The 16,258-nt window shown below is 48.5% G+C and overlaps 1 protein-coding gene across 1 annotated transcript in view; it reads right to left on the reverse strand.

Annotated features, from left to right (window-relative positions):
* Window positions 1–713: 713 nt before the first annotated feature.
* MMP17 (matrix metallopeptidase 17) overlaps window positions 714–16,258 on the reverse strand; it is a 54,617-nt gene continuing 39,072 nt past the window's right edge. Inside the window, exons 7-12 of the mRNA XM_085321061.1 lie at window positions 12,470–12,646; window positions 12,236–12,335; window positions 9,620–9,702; window positions 5,069–5,221; window positions 3,024–3,281; window positions 714–1,738 (exon numbers count right to left, since the gene is read on the reverse strand). Coding sequence (XP_085177187.1) covers window positions 1,410–1,738; window positions 3,024–3,281; window positions 5,069–5,221; window positions 9,620–9,702; window positions 12,236–12,335; window positions 12,470–12,646 — 1,100 coding nt within the window. The 3' untranslated portion in view covers window positions 714–1,409. The remainder of the gene's footprint in view (window positions 1,739–3,023; window positions 3,282–5,068; window positions 5,222–9,619; window positions 9,703–12,235; window positions 12,336–12,469; window positions 12,647–16,258) is intronic.

A 16,258-nucleotide genomic window follows, 5' to 3' on the forward strand; every position in this document is an offset into this window, starting at 1 on the left:
AGGCCAATAGCAACACCCTGGTTGGCACTGGGGAGAGTGGGGCAGCCTTTGGTCCCACAATGACATTACGTTCAGCTTCCCACCACTGCCTGGTCTCCCCTAGGTTTGGCATGGAGAAAGGCAGCAAGGAGCCATGGTGGGAGCTTAAGGAAGCCAGGCAGAGAGGAATAGTGTGTCCCAGAAGCTGCGGCCAATTTCTGCCCTTTAACACCCCATGACAACRCTAGATTGGCTTTTTCAACAGCTGTATCATGGTTCCTTCCACAGGATCTCATTTGCTCCTCTCAAGGACAGTCAGATGCCTAAATTATATCTCAAAATGGATCAGCAGTGAGAAAATGGCCAGGAGCATTCCAATACAGCTCTTCTGTCACTCTAAATTTCRGTTAAGTTATCAAGAAGAGTTTCAGGCTAACAAGGCAGCAGCCCTCCCCAACTCCTTCCCATCCTCCACAATGCAGCCAGGCATGATAGAGTCACCAATGAATGAGATCCATCTTCATGCACAATGTAAAACAACCGAAAACGGAAACTCCAAGAGCTGAGAAGTTCACGTGCATGGATGAGACCGGTTTGATGGGTGTAACTGCATCTCATGTGCATGGCTGCACCCAGCTGGTTTGCTGTTTGCATAGAGGTAAGGCAGCTCCTGAGCCTGGGCTGGCAAAACCCTGCAGAAGGTGGCAGACTTGATGCGGCAGATGACTTCAAGGTCTGTGAGTAGGCAGCCAAATTTTATTAGATAAACTCTTAAATTCAAATGACTTGGATACAAAGATAAGCTGCACCGCCTTCTGAAAGGCAAAGGTGTTTCTGACCCATAGAAACTGATACAGGTTATCTTGACATCAGTTACCACAGAAAATTTGATAGTAAAATGATCACCTTGCAGTTAATCTTAGTGGAACCAAAGTTTCTTTCTACCTAGTACATCCAATAGGATGTGTACACCGTGTTATCAAATGTCAGCGTAACTACTGCACATCTCCTCTAGCCCTGCTACCTTTCCTCCCAGGATATTGCCCCCTGTCTCACCACTATCTATTCTGTTTTCATTAGTTCACAGTAGCTTTCCCCTCCCCTATTTGCAGTTTTCAAACATTCAAAGCAACACATCTGTATGGAACATTTCTAAATTCARCATTATAGGCTGCTCTCATCTTTAACCGGATGGGGGAATAGGAAGGTGCAAAACTCAAAATCTGTTATTAKATCTTTAAACTAAAATTAAAAATTAAAAAAAAAAATCAAACAAAAAACCACTGTTCACTTCTCATGGAGAATTCAAAACTTTTCTGTTATGTTCCTAGGAATGTTTTCTTCTGCTTGCAACAGCGTAGCATCATGGGATTTTATCCACCTCCCATCCCTGAAGCACCATGGCGTTGTCCTGTCTGTGTGATGAGATGTCATAGAGCCGTGCACATCAGTGCTGCTGTCCACATGCTTGTCAGCATAAGGCTGGCTGACAGTCTGAGCACAGGGCAAGCCTGGAGGGAATCGGAGGACGAGGTGCAGGAGCAGACCTCGTAGCCGTTTTCTGACCGGCTCTCATCGTGCTGCCCTGGTTTTGAGCGTGCCCCAGTCCTGCTGCTCCCTGCTGCTTCTGGCGAGTCCGACTGCATGTCGCTGCACACCAGCCAGTCTCTAGCGATGGACTGGGGATAACCAGCCTCAGCTTCCATCTCACTGTCCAGCACCTTCCAGTATTCCTTGCCCCTGAAGAAGTAGCTTGCACCTGGGAAAAGAAACCAAAACCCAATGGCAAGATTAGTGGAGATGGACAGTCTTCCAGTAGAAACCACACAGGAATGTCTGCAGCAGCAAAGGAGCACGTGCACCCTCAGCTGAAACACAAGGAGCGGAGGCGTGTGCAATGGCACTGCTTTTTGCCAATACCCTCTATTAGTATACTGGTGGTGGTGGTAGGATGCTCTAGAAGATGATGCCTGCCTGTCTGGGATCTCACACACGTGACTGAGCCAGACAGGAGCCACAWGACAGATGGGATGGTGAGATGCCAGCTCTTTGGTGGGACATCCTACAGCAGAGTCATCCTACTGGCACTGAGGGTGTGCAGGGTGACCACAGCAGAGGCCCTCAGTGGGCGGTCTGGTAACAGGGCACGGTAAGGCTGAAGAAGGCCTCACCTAACTGTTAATGGCTTGGGCTGTATACTGGTACTCATATTCTTAGATGAATAATCCATAAAGAGGGGAGAGAAGCTACCTCTGCGTGCTAAGTTCTTCCCACTTAGCAGAGGACTGGTCTAAACACCTYGGGCACCACGTATGCCCCCATGAAAGGCCCAGCTGGGCCCAGGGAACCTTCTGCTTTTGGGCACGTTTTTTTTCTATGCTTACAAGGGATTCCTCTTAGAGTGAATGGTGGGTCACTSTCAACAGCTTCTGAAATTCAGTTCGCTAAGCCTCTGGAAATGTTTCTCTCCTCTGCCTGGTTTAATGGTTGCTATTACACTGTTAGGTCACCAGTAAATAAAACCCAGAAGTATCACTTTATTTTGAGTGAACGGCTGTCTTTAAACATCTCCTGTAACAAAATTTCCATAGTCTTTTCAGGGAGCAGAAACCACTGAGAAATCTAATCCCTGGAAAATAAGTCCTAACAATCCTAATTCTAGGAGAAATATTTCCTTTAAAAAATATTTTTGTGCACACTCTCATTTATCTAGCTAAAAGCCAACTAGAACAAATTCAGYGAAGAGCAAAACAACATATGTTAGGATAAAAATCATTTGGAAAAAAAAAAAAAGATCAATTCTGTTCTTTTAATAAAACCCAATTATTAGGGCTCCAGGATATTTTTGTTCCTGCTTGAACTTGCAATGTCTTTCAGTGAGCAGAGTGCAGCACAGGGAGCTTTGACTCAAAGTCTAGCTGCCTTTTTCAGCTCAATATTAGACAACTAAAAGTGTCTGCACCCCTAGAGTTTAGCAGTTTATATATGCAGAAGGCTCTATATGCTGAGTGCGTTTTCTTTGCCAGATCGGCGTACGGACTCACCGTCTGACCATCTCATGGCATCGTCCAAAGGGCTGGGGATTCCCTTCCACAAAGCGGTCTCTGAAGGATACCCAGGATCCATTCGCCGCTCGTGGTCATCGTAGCGCCAGTAGAGGTTGTCCTTAAAGAAATAAGTCTTGTCATTGTGGGCCCAGGAAAAAGCAGCGTCGATTCCTCCCAGGGGCAGGCCGAAGTCGGAGATGGGCCGCGGGTATCCTTCCTCCACGTTGTTGTCTTTGAACACCCAGTATCTGTCTCCTGAGGAAAGGAAAGAGGCACATGGCAAAATCACATCCGTTTCACAGCTGAAACCAGCCTTTCCCGTGGACAACCTGATGTTTCGTTATCTGTTGCCGTGACAGTCCGCAGGGTGAGTTGCTGCCATGGAAGAACGGGGAGTATAAGGAAGCAGCCGGGTGGGGAATCTCCTTTGAAAAGCTGCTTTTTTGGGTCAGCCTCTCCCCGGAGCAGAGCCCCCCGTCGCTTCCGAACTGCTGCTGCTGGAGCGGTTCCCGGGCACGAGCGCCCTGTGTGCGCTGCACCGCGCTGGTTCAGCCGCCTCCGCTGCGCGTTCGGCTGTGGCGCTTGGTGTTCTGCCCATTTGATTTCTGCCCAATATCCAATTGCAAGAAATACGAAGCTACATGTGGCTTTTGAGGACAAACTGAGCACATTCTGGAAAAGCAAAGCATGCTCCAGCGTGGGAGGGGAACATGCCACACTTTGGAGTGACTCGGGCTGGAAGACCTGTTGATTTTAAGAGAAGGAAGGAAGGTGTGCAGGGGTGGAAAAAACCACGTTTGAGCAGCTCACTGTCCTAAAGGTGCTTGATAGAGCCACMGCCACCATCTCTGACCGTACGCTGGGCAGCAGAGCACTATCAATATTTTTGTAWTTTTCAGCTGAAAATGAAGCACTAGATGACTTGCCCAGAGGCACACRAGGAGTCTGGCTGCACAGGCAAACGAACCCAGGTCTCTCCGTTCCAACTCAGTACTCTAGCCGCTGCCTTCCTGCTTGGCAGACACCTCCGCGGTAGCCTGCGGCAGGGCMGTGTCTCGGCAGTGCCCTCGTGCGCACCCCACACCCTGCTTCAAAGATCAGGTTTTTCCTCCCTCAACTTTCCACAACGTTTGAAGAGGCACTTGAGTGGCTGCCCGCGTACCGGCAGCAGGGCAACTTGTGTGCTTTGGTGTCTGTCCGGGGGTCAACGAAATAGCAGGGGAGGGACAGAGCGAGCGAGGCGGTATTTGAYGGCTGGGAAGAAATTCTCTGCTTTGCTTTGGCACGCTGGGCAGGGCGGGCTGACGCCCCGCGTGCGAGCTCCCTCCCCTGCGTGTCGCCGGACGCGGGCTGCCCGCGGCGCCCGTCCCAGCCCCGGGAGAGCGGCGGCACGGGTGCACAGCCCGCTCGGCGGGCCGGCAGCCTGCCGCGGGAATCCCGCGGGACCCCGGGGTTTCAGGGGGCGCTGCGGCACACGGAAGATGCTACAAGGACGTTTCTTTAGGAACAGAGGTCTAACTTCTCTTCCCCCAGCTTTTCAGCTTCCCCCCCCCCCAAATAATAGGATGATATCACTTATTTTAAGAAGAAAATTGCAACAGAAATATAATAAGCAAACCCTTACTCTGGAGGTTTTCATTTTTGGCTCCTCTGCAGCTTCCTTTCTTCCCAGCAAAAAATATTAAAAATAGAGAAAAGGCAAGAAGGAAAGAAAATAAACTCTGTAAAGCAGAGGGGCACGGCAGTTTCTGCTTTCATTTTGTCTCTTGAAAAGCGAAGATTTCAATTAGCTTTGTCTAAAGACCTTCTTAAACCAAGTTTGCCTCGTTTTCCGCGGAGCCTGGCTGCTGCTTTCGGACCGCCTTTGCGGCCTGGAAGCCGGTCTCCCGTCTCGCCCGGGAGCATCTCGTTCCCCGAACGACCCGAGTTTCCCCTATCTGCAGGACTGGTCAAATCGTAACGTTACCTTGAGGCAGAGCTAGAACGCGGGAAGACGCGTCTCTGGGGGGATGGGGTAGCTGCATCCCTGCGCTTGCTCTCACCTTTGAAGAACACGATCTTGTGGTCGCTGGTTCTCTCATAGACTGCATCCACGCTGTCCAGATTCAGAGGCAAACCCCGCCAAAAACGGTGGATCTGGGCCGGCTGGAGGGAGACCAAGTGCTTATTGCGAGTCAGTCTCCAGAAGTACTTGCCTGGAGGAACAGACTGGACATTACTGAACCACACTGCAACACGCCTTCGCCGGGGGGAAGAGACGGCAGCTGCGGGCTGAATCAGGAGCRGAAAGCAAAGCGCACAGGATGGGAGCTATGAATTACAAGTGTCCTGTTTCCCACCATCACCTACTCGCTCTTCGTATCCCTGGCAGCCTTTAGGAGAAATCCCTAATTTCTRGGACCGCAACAACTCCAGGACACCGCACTGCAGTTATCGCAGTCCCGCCTGAGGAGCACAGCTCCCACCAGTGCTGCTGCACCGCTGAATTGGAGGTCACCCACRGCAAGAGGAGGGCTTCAATCTCCTTCCTCGCTGCTTTTGCACGGGGACTTCCTGGGAATGGGAACAGCAGYCTAAGGATCACTGGAGCCGCTAAAACTTAGCCAGACTAGCACAGCTTTTGGAGAGACCCTGAAATGTGCCTGCRTCTGTCCTCTCCAGCGCACCAATGGCTTTCTGCAAAGCATCTGACCACGGCTGCTGTCCTGCTTTCAGTGCGGTGCCCAGCTGTTTTAGTATTCAGAAATTTATAAAACACTAACTGGCACATCAGAGGCTTCTTAAATGAAGAAAGAGAGTAAGAAAATAAAGGGGGAGGAAACTATATTAATAAAGCAGGACCAGGGAAGAACAGAAAAGGAGATGAAACCAATGTGCCTGGRTACAATCTAAAGGCACGTGGTAAGCTGGGGACATGGGTCTGGAGGGGCACCAAAGGGCCACGGTTCCTGGTGGCACAAGCAGGGACGCTTCCCACACCTGCAGTAAAGCTGCTGCAGCTTCTACCAAAACAGAGGGTGACTGGGGGTGTTTTTTGAATTTTTTGGGGTACAGAAAAGAAAACAGGTTGTCACTGTGTGGAAAGGATGCCCCATTTCCAGGGGAGTCTTAATGATTTCAGTGGCGACTCGAACACTGTCCTCACTATTTCTGGGCTTCCCAGCCTGTGTTTTTGCAGCCATGCTTCACGCTGCCTTTTCCCTGGAGAGCTCCACACAGTGAAATCTGAGTCAAAGCAAGATGTCTAACTCCCAACTTTGTCTCATATTTGTTATTTCCTGTTAGAAATTATCACATGTTATTTACATCTGCTTTTGCATCAGCTCCCCAGGGGAAACTTAACAACAGAAACCAAAGATGCATCTTTGGATTTGTATTCAAGATGCTCCGTTCTTTCTCTAGAGCTGGCAGATTGTGACACGGTCTTTCAAAATTTTATGGAAATTGGATCTTAGCCTAATAATGCAGGAGGCAAAACTCCAACATTTAAACATCTGCAGAGAGGGTTTTTTATTATAATTATAAGGATTTATATCATATTCTCGTTCTTCTGCTCCAGTTTGCATATTTGTTCTATCTGACTGAAACCTATGGATGAATAATACATTCAAATGCGGTAAGAACTGCCATAATTATAGATTCCTTTTAAGAACATTAAAAAAAAGTATTCAAACTCGATGGCCATTGTACATCTATGGAAACACATGTAATTAAATAAAGATGATCTCTGCATTTCTAATTAGAGAGGCACTAGACAAAGCCAGATTTTCACTGTTTTTTAATRTCAAATATAGCTTGGTGTAATTGCTTCTGTATAGATATGTATCTAAACTTCTAAGTGTTCTGTGCCAATTTGGCACAGCAAGCGAAGCCCCAGTGCTTTTGATATTTTAGCCGTTTCCCAGCACTGGGCTCAGCAGGTGCACAACTGCAGCAAACAAGGTCTAAATCTATATTCAAAGTCAGACATGGACTGGGTTGATGGTTAGGTTTTTTTGTTGTTTTTTGGATAGGCTATTAGGAAAAAGCCAAAAATACAGTAATTGAGGTAGCAATGAATTCTTAACATGACAGCCCCAGTTTACCCACACTCATGTTTTGCCATGGCCAAGCTGGCTTGCCAAAGTGCTGCAGCTACGTGGAGACCTACGAGGCAAAGCCGGACATGCAGGGGAACTGCTGCCATTAGCATGCAAAAATACAATAAAATTAAAAAAAAAAAAAAAACACGTTTGTTCCAAGTTAAAGAGTGTAATTTAAAACCACCCTTCAAGCTGTCAGATTGAGAAGGATGAAAGCTAAGTGTAAAGGCCTGCTGTCCCAAGCGTCTCATTTTATATGGATGATGGGTTGAGGCAATTGCTTTCTTCAGTACTAGGTGATTTTGATTCCAGCTGTGTACCATGCTCTCCGTACTTGAGATGCCTCTGGCAAGATTGCTSCATGCGCTGTACAAACACGCACACACACACAGGCTGAAGTTGCTTTAAAACTTCAGGAGTCTGCAGCGAGGCACCTAAATCAAAGCAAGCCGAGTTTCAGAAGCGCGGAGAACCCACTGCTGCCTCGAATAAAAGACAAGTCTGGGAGCCCTGGGGAATGTCAGTCCCTGCATCTGATCGCAGTGGGAGATGCTTCTCCTCGGCTAGGAAATCAGCTAGATCAGCTCGTAACAAAATGTTCATTGATGGAGAGCGCTCGTGACTGGTGTTCATTAAAATCCTACCCAGGAAGCAATGTCACTGCTCCCCGGTGCCCCAGACCATCTGACAGCAGCGCCTGGGGGCTCTGATGAGCCAGGGCCGCGTGGTGCCAGGAGCCTCYGAAGGGCAACGGCAGCCCCGTGCACTCTGCAGCCCCAAGGGGCTGCGTGCACTGACCCCGGGGCCTTTGCAGTTGGGCACCGTGGGCATTTTGGCCCACAGAAAGCATATGCAAAAATAAGCATATGCAAAAAAAATAGACACTGAGATGGATTTCTTTTTAGCTTTGATTTTTTTGTTCCTCTTCGCAAAAAAGAAAAAAAAAAAGAAGAAGAAGAAGAAGATGGCTATTTATCCTAGACACCAGTTTTTGTCTCTTATTGTCCCTTCTTCCCTGGGGCTTTCTGGAGACAGCGTTTGAATTTGCTGGGAGGAAACCAAACTGCTGCAAGGGGAACATCCTCTTCTGCCCTGYGCTCCCCAAAGGGCACAACAGCATCGCCCTCTCCGGAGTCTGTCTGCCACCCTTCCCTCTCGCCGAGCCTCGCTGGGTTACGCAGAGAGGGTCTACGCTGGCCTCGATGCTGCTTCCAATCCCTGCAGGAGAAGCTTCTGTTTTCTGTGCTAGGTTGGCTTGGAATAGCCTAACTATAGCCAAGGATGCCAAGCAGTGCCCACTGGGCACTTTTCCATCCTGGAAAGATGGAGGAGAAAGCCCGTGGAGTCCAGCAGAGAAGGCACCGAGGGGATCCTCGTAGACAGCCGGGCACCCCGGAGGAACACTGTTGGCAACTGTTTGCTAACACAGAACCAGATGGCTCTGTAACCGTGCGCGTGTTGTCTGCGAGCCATGAGCAGCAAGCAACAGCAGAGACGGTGAAGCGTAGGAGGCAAGGGAAGTCAAAGGCATCCGGAAAAAAAAGCAATAGAGAGCTGTTGTTCTGTTAATCCTTAGTTCAGCCAAGATTTTGACTTTATGCAAATATCAGATTTTAGCTCTTCGCTTTGAAGTCCCGGGCAGTGGGGTGCAAAGGATTAACAAGCGGCACAGTGGAAAGCGCAGTGCTAGATCTTCACCAGAACGGCCACTTCAAAGAGGCAAAGCCCGGAGCGCTGCTCGCTTGGTGACTAGTGGGTGACCTGACACACAAGGGCTTACCTCCATTAGTGCAACTGCAGAAACTCCTCTGATCTCTCTCCCTTGCTAGTGCCCCACTAGAGTCCTCCTAACCTTGTCATACCCTTAATTTCTCCTAGCTGAAGATTCCTTATCTTAATTATATGCTGTTAAAGAATATTATTTTTTATTCTTTTTAAGTTTATTTTTTTAGTTTCACTGACTTTCTCCTTTTTTTGGATAAAGAGAAATGTGTGATTTACTGTCCAGTCATTCCAATACCTCCCCAAAAGTCCCAGTTTGGCTGCTGCCCCGCACCTCACAATCTCTGCCTGTCACTCCTCAGCGCTGTTGCATGCCCCTGGGCATCCTGTGCACTGGCACCTCCTTCATCACCCCACGTCTAATGGGGCCAAGACTGGCATTTCCTTCTGCACTAGAGATGGCTTCTCATCTAAATTAAAACTTCCTTCTTATCTGTCCTTGGCCTTGGTGGGTTGACTAACGGTCTCAAAAGTTTTATTTGGGCCAAAAGGTGTCAGTGGTCTGTGAGAAGTATTGCTTGGGTCTGTGGTCTCTGCAAGACCCAGAAGTACTCTGCAGTGTGTGAACCCAGAGCCAGTTTATCCTACTCGCATGCTCCAGACGGGCTGACGTTGCCTTTGCAGCGTTACAAAGCTAGCCTGGCAGCGTCATATGTATGTTGTTGTAGGGCTTCAGGCACGTGAACCGTAGCATCGCTGACACCAGTCGCAGTGAGAGCAGCCGCTTACCTTTGAAGAAGAAAGCCTCTCCTCTGATCTGGGCCACAGCATCAAAGTGAGTATTGCATCTGTTGGGCACATCCCTCTGGAGCCTGCAGAGAGACGAGCTGGGTGAGAACGGACCTGTGCTGGCAGCGGGACGGAGGCACCCCAGCCCCGGTCCAGCACCCCGTGGCACCCTGTGGCGAGCCAGCGCTGCCACCACTCGCCCCAGCCCGTGAGCTGCCTCTCCCAGCCGTACGTGCCACAGCTCTCTGCAATGCCCGAGCTGAAGCGGCCTGCGCTGCAGCTCTGGGCTCTTGTGTTGAAGGAGCTATTTCACTCTTGAGGAGCTGTGCAGAGCATCACAGACTGCATCTGTTATCCCTTGCTCTCCCAGCACACTCCGTGTACCCAGCTATGTGCATGGAGCATCTCCAAGGCATGGGCTTGGACAAATATCAGCCTGAAGGCAGCAAACACTCCCTGGGCCACCTGAGACTATTGCTGAGAAGAGCTGAGGAACACAGATTCCACCTTTACTAGCTGAAGTAGCTGAGGGCAGCACTGGCTTGCAGCTCCCCAGTGACACAAGACACTATGTGTCCTGACACAGGCCAGGTGCCCTGAAGCATCGGGACACTGGATGAATAAAAAGGCAAGAGGCACGTGACTCCAAAGGCCGGGAATGATGGTGCTTGGAGGCTGAGCTCCGAAAAGCCAGTTAGAGGCAAGAAAGCTGGAAAGTGAGGCAGCAGTAAAGACTAAACAAAGAGACTTGGAGGTGAGATGATGCCACATGATGTATGGGGGAAGCCACCTGSCAAGTCACAGGCTGAGATACTGAGCTGCTTTTAACAAGGTGGGGGGAAAGGCACAGAGTATGAAGGACCTAAAGAGCTATGAAGCCCAAGTGAAAAATGATGATTGATAGAGAACAAGGAGAAGATGCTGGAAAAATACACAAAAAAAGCTGCTCTGGGTGAAAGGCATGCATAAATCTAATCTGCTGACAGAAGAGCTGTGTTAGGTTGGCAGCATCAGCTTCAGAGCCCTCTTGAGGCACATTTCATCCTCCCAGTCACACAGGGCAGAAAGGTGTTGGAGGTGGACGAGTTTCCTGCTCCCCTGCTGGCACTGCAGGATCATGATCTACTACAGCAGTGCAAAAATATATGTATATATTCTCTTGTCCCTAGGTCCTCTACACAACACATGCAGGCACCAGCCAAGATGCTGGCCATACAGAGCTTTCGGGACATGCTCCTTTAGAAACTATGCAGCAAGAAAGATTACCAATGGCATTGCAAATTCACATGGCTACTTAGGCTGGCCACAGGACAGTCTGGGAGACAGAGAGCCTCCAGACTAAGCCGATGCGTTGCTGGCCTAGAAGAGCACATCTCGGCTGCAGCACTAACTCAGCCAGCTCTAGGTGGCATCACTACTACAGGGAACAGGATACAGTGAGCATCAGCTCTTAATACTGCCAAAGGCCAGTGTTTGGGACACACTCTTGGCATCAGCCACTACTAACAATCCGGGCATAACACCAAGTTGGGCAAAGTGGGGAGAAGGTGCCCAGATGGGAAGAAGTAACTGCAGCACAGTGGTTTTTTTCAAGATCAGATTCTGCTATGGCCCCGCTGCWGTAGCAGCGATCCAGTTGTTCACGGGTTCACTTTGTGAGAAAGGATGCTGTTGTTATCCTCTCTTTACAGAGGGGGAACCGAGGCCTAGAGAAGTGAATTAACTTCCTCAAGGAATCACTGACRAGAGGGGCGGACAGGAGACAAAGCCAGCACCACCTGAGTGACCTGYTCCATCTGTGCTGCTCTCACTTGGGACACCCTTGGCATTGGGCAAAAAATGTGTATGACCATTAACTTCTACGTATTTACTCAGTGTCAAAAGGATGCTTCCCCTCTAACCCTTCTGCTGTCCTAGAAGCAGAACGATTTGGTAATTCCAGCATTTATTAATGATCTAGATCCAGAGCTTTCCTAAATGAGGATGTGCTGGTTGCTTGATGACACACTTAATACRAGCAGATCTTTGCTAATTCAAAACTGTGCTGGAGTCAGGCTATCAGGTCACTTGTTCAGTACTCACTCCCAACATTAAGGAGTTGTTCACCGTRGAAAGATTTAGGTAAGTTATGCATGCACAAATCAGGACACTGCAGAAGAAGTTTGATTAAAATTTCAGCAAGGATGAGTTCACCTAAGGGTGATGGGGACAAATTTCCATTAACACGTGTGAAATTTGGAGTATTAGGAAAACGCAAAGCATTCCACAACGATGCAAAATTTCTCAACATGCCTTGAATAATAAAAATCAGCTAACAAATAAATAGCAACTGTCACTCACTGCTGCTATTAACCACCTCAGTTATGGGCCGGCTGGCCAGTCTCCAGTCTCCACATACACTGCTTGAAAAACGCAACAACATATGCAGGAGATGATCAGGAGACACAAGGAAGAAGAGCTACTCTGGGTGTGTATTTATCGGCAGACAAAAAGTCTGGAGGGAAATACCAAAGCTGGAGCGAGCAGACAAGATCCTGATGCTTAAGTGGTCTGTAAGTACTACGTGGCCTTTGCGAAAATATCAACAACAGCTGAACAGAAATGAGCTTGACTTACGGGACAGTGGAACGGTTCTCCGGCAGCTCCGGCAGGATAGGATGGTTGTCTGTTTTGCTTACTTCAGGCTTGGCTGTGGGGGACACAGATTCCCTGACTCCTGTGCGCAAAGACAAAGAAGCAGTAGAGGGGAAAACCATCCTCCCCACATGCTCCATTTGCCCCAGAGAAGAGCTATTCCAATGTATTCTGTGGCAGAAATGGGCCATAGGTGGGTGAGGGACACAGACTTACCATACAGTTGCCAGATTCGGACTTTATCCTCATAAGGTAGGTCATACTTCAAAGGATCCCCCACTGGACCTTGATAATAGGGTCTCATGATAGACTCTATGGCAGAGATGTGGGTCAAGCCAATGGCATGGCCAAATTCATGGACAGCTACAGCAAATAGGTCCATCCCATGAGCATCTGGAAATGAAAACATAATCAAAATGTAAGTCATTACATGCTGATTGTGTTTTGTGGGTTTGGATGGACCRTAAAAGAAAACATACATGTATGCTGGGTGAAGTCAGACTAGAAGATTATGGTCTAATATAGGAGCAGGACAGCTTCAGAGTTGCATGGGAAAGGGTTTGCTTATCATAAGAGAAAAATTGTGATTATGACATTATTTTCCACCTGTGAAGGCCTTACAGGCTTTTACAATAACAATTTYAATTTTTTCTTGGATGTAGGGTTTGGAGTGGGGTTTTTAACATGGTCATCCCCCCCCCATTAACTGGAAAAAAATGTTTTGGAATTGGTGAAATTTTTTTAAAAAAAAGTATTTGCCAGTTGAAAAAAAGGAAACCAAAGTGTATCACATGAGAAGGGAAAGAAGGCCAGACATCAGGCACAGTGCAAGTCCTCGGTACGATACAGGTTTGARAAGCAGCTCTCTAATTCCCCGATCACTAATGGCACCTGCGAACAGCTGGACGAACGACTTTCACAGCATGCTTGGCAAGACCATCTATCATTCCCATTAACCAGAGGTGGAGATGCTGGTCCAGAATAGTTGTGTCCTGTATTTCACGTCTTTGTAGCAGCTACAGGCAGTCTTTGTGATGCCCAGAATACCAGACTTCTGCCTTGGCTAACTGGAAGCTCTCCAACATCTGAAATACTGAGCAAAAGCCATGTATTGCCCTTGTCTGGACCAAAGGACCTGCAAGAGTTGGGCAGAGCCATGCTTAGGCACTGCCAGACAGAGTAGGAGGGAACATCTGCGGGGACCACAGCCAGCCTGCCAAGGTACAATGCCAGCACTGCTCARTCTTTCAGCTGGGGTTTTCCCTGCCTGTCAGCTGCTGGAATCACACACTGTTGCCTTGGCCAAGTTCTACAGTGGAGGAACTTCCTGGATGCCTATAAATGCAGAGCTGTCTTTTCATCCATCATCAAGTCTCCCACCATGCTGCCCATTAACTACTGTCCTTGCAGGGTATGGCAAAAGGGGCAAGTGGTCATGTGAAGCTGTTTCCAGAGGACTTGCCCATCTTCTGCCCTTCCACATCTTGCTGAAGACTTCACCAGGAGGGTCAGGGGCTCTGGACTCTAGGCCTGCTCCTTTAGGCAAACACTTGGATCTTTACACACCTTACAGTCCTTCAGAGAGAACTTATTTAACAACGATACCTCCTCAATGACTTTTTACTGGTTGTTCCTCCATACTCTACTCTTTTTTTCCCAAATTCCCTTACTTGCAATCTAACCCCTAGGGCCTGACATCGCATGCATCACATAGACACCACCCTTGCAGTGAGTGGTCCCCTTCGGAGCCTCAGCTGTTCTGGTCATATCTTAGCATGGGCTGGTGTCCATTTTTAAACCTTCAATGCTGCCAAAGCCAAAGAACAACTTCCCCTGGCAGCCATAGGGGACGGATCCTGTTTGGGGCTTTCACACTGCAGGGCTCAGCCTGGGCTGAGCACACACGCTACCGCTGGCTCCTCGCTGCATAGCAATGTGCCGCAGGGCAATACCAAGATTGATTTTAAGTGTGGTTGTGACAAAGTTCACAATCACAAGTACTGTAATAAGGAGGAAGGGAGGCTGGAAAGATGACACCTCCGTGGAGCCTAGGGGAGTCCCCGACTTCCTGAGCCATGGCAGGGGCTGGAGGAGAGCTCCCAAAGAAGGTGCCGTGGGCTGATCCTGCGTAATGCTTTGCACTCCCCACTGGGCCTAYGGTGTTGGGGAATATTTTTGCAGAATTCTCCTTCTTCCTTGATGACTATTATTTACAGTGTCTGTAAGCAGTTGCTTTTTTTATAACCTGTGCTGTTTTCCTCAGCACCGGGAGAGAACAAGACATATGCTTTCTGACGTTTTAATGCCAAACTGACAACCTTGGGGATATTTTTATATCACCTACCAACTTGTTATTTTTGAATCACTAGAGGAAGAATAAAATAAATAAAAGATGAAGCTTAGATAGCTCCGCACCTTAGCAACGAAGGGCAGCTTTCCCGTCGTCAGCCTCATGCCCTTGTCTCTTGGCCGTGCTTGGAGGGAATGGTTCTTGGGGGACGCCGGCCTTTGGCCCACTCCCCACATCCACTCCACCAAGGCGAACGCGTGGAAGCTCCTTCCACTGTGCTTGAATGAGCAGCATTCAGGACCATCGGGACCAAAGAGGGCAACTCTAATAATKCATCTGCTAAGACAAGCTACCAGACTTCAGTGCTCACTCTGCTCTGTACATCTGTAAAACAGAGCTGCCATTTTGTTTTGTTTTTCTTTTTCTTTCTTTCTTTCTTTTTTGTAATAAACACTGTTTGGGATTACACAATCCAAGGCAAGAACTAAGGAACAGGTTGATTTTGATCTAGTTTTATAGGAGYGCAACACTAACAGCATCCTCTCAGCCACACAGGGACATTCACAGCTGCACTGTGGTGATGTTYCCCAGGTCTCTGTGGGGAGAGACCCTCTGCTTGGCACCAGCCTGGACTCCAGCTCAGCTTGCCCTGGCTTCCTGGGGTTGGGCATGCAGCACCTTGGATCTACCTGTGAGCACTGGGACAGTTGAAGCAGTCACCCAAAGTGAAGAGCACAGGCATGAAGGTTATTACTCATCTTTGCAAGAACTTGCGAGTGTCTAGTAACCAACAGATGGAAAATTTCAGTTGAAACATTTCTACTGCAAAGGCCTCAGTCAGAGGCAGTACCATTTTAGTGCTCCACTTGGAGCAGCAGGAAAGATTTTAGCCTCTACAACTCCAGCTCAAGRTTTAGCCTCGGGGATAGAAGTGAAGCTTTGCATGAGGATCCATCAGGAGAAGAAACAAAATGTTATACTTTCATAAGCCTGCTGCAAATCAGGCAGCAGTGTACCCAAGAGGTGCCTGCACCTCCCCAGTTTGGACAGGAGCTCAGTCCATCAGTAGGAGTTCACTGGTTCTTGTTCATACACTGAACAGCCCTGCGAAATCTGGGGCACCTCATGGGAAGATGCAAAAAGGCCAGAGAAGCAGAGAACCCTTCAAGACCAGATGCCTCCACAACGGCAAGAGCTTACTATTTTCTGGGATCTTCTAATGTACAGATCAATTCGCCGTGGAACTGGAGGAAACGAATTCATCCACGAATCAGCCAAATGACTGACAGAGCCTGAATGCAGCAGGAGGAAAACCCAATAAACTACTTCCAGCACTTATTAGACTGAAGAGCTCAAAAGTGTTGCAGGAAACGGAACCAATGGGAACTGCTGGCATGAACCTTCATTTTGTGCTTTTGGATGTCTCTGTAATCGAGTTCTCCATACATTTAGGATTAACTCCAGCCAACCACAGCTCCCTGTCCTCCACGAGGTCTGGTGAATGTTCCTGCCTGTGAATGGTGAGGAGCTGTTCAGGGGAGAGAAACATGATTAAATGGAGGGAAGGGAGAAAAGGGGTGAAAGGAAAGAAAATATTAGCTGGTTTCAGAGAAGATGATTAGGTCTAAATGAAAACATTAACCTGAGGGAGCAGAAGCCCCCTTGGATGCTGCTGAGAGGTGGTATGACAAGAAAATTAGCAGCTGGTGACTGCA

Source organism: Rhea americana, unplaced genomic scaffold, assembly GCF_003343005.1.
Source record: "Rhea americana isolate MKP2758 unplaced genomic scaffold, rheAme1 scaffold_68, whole genome shotgun sequence".
Lineage (NCBI taxonomy): Eukaryota > Metazoa > Chordata > Aves > Rheiformes > Rheidae > Rhea > Rhea americana.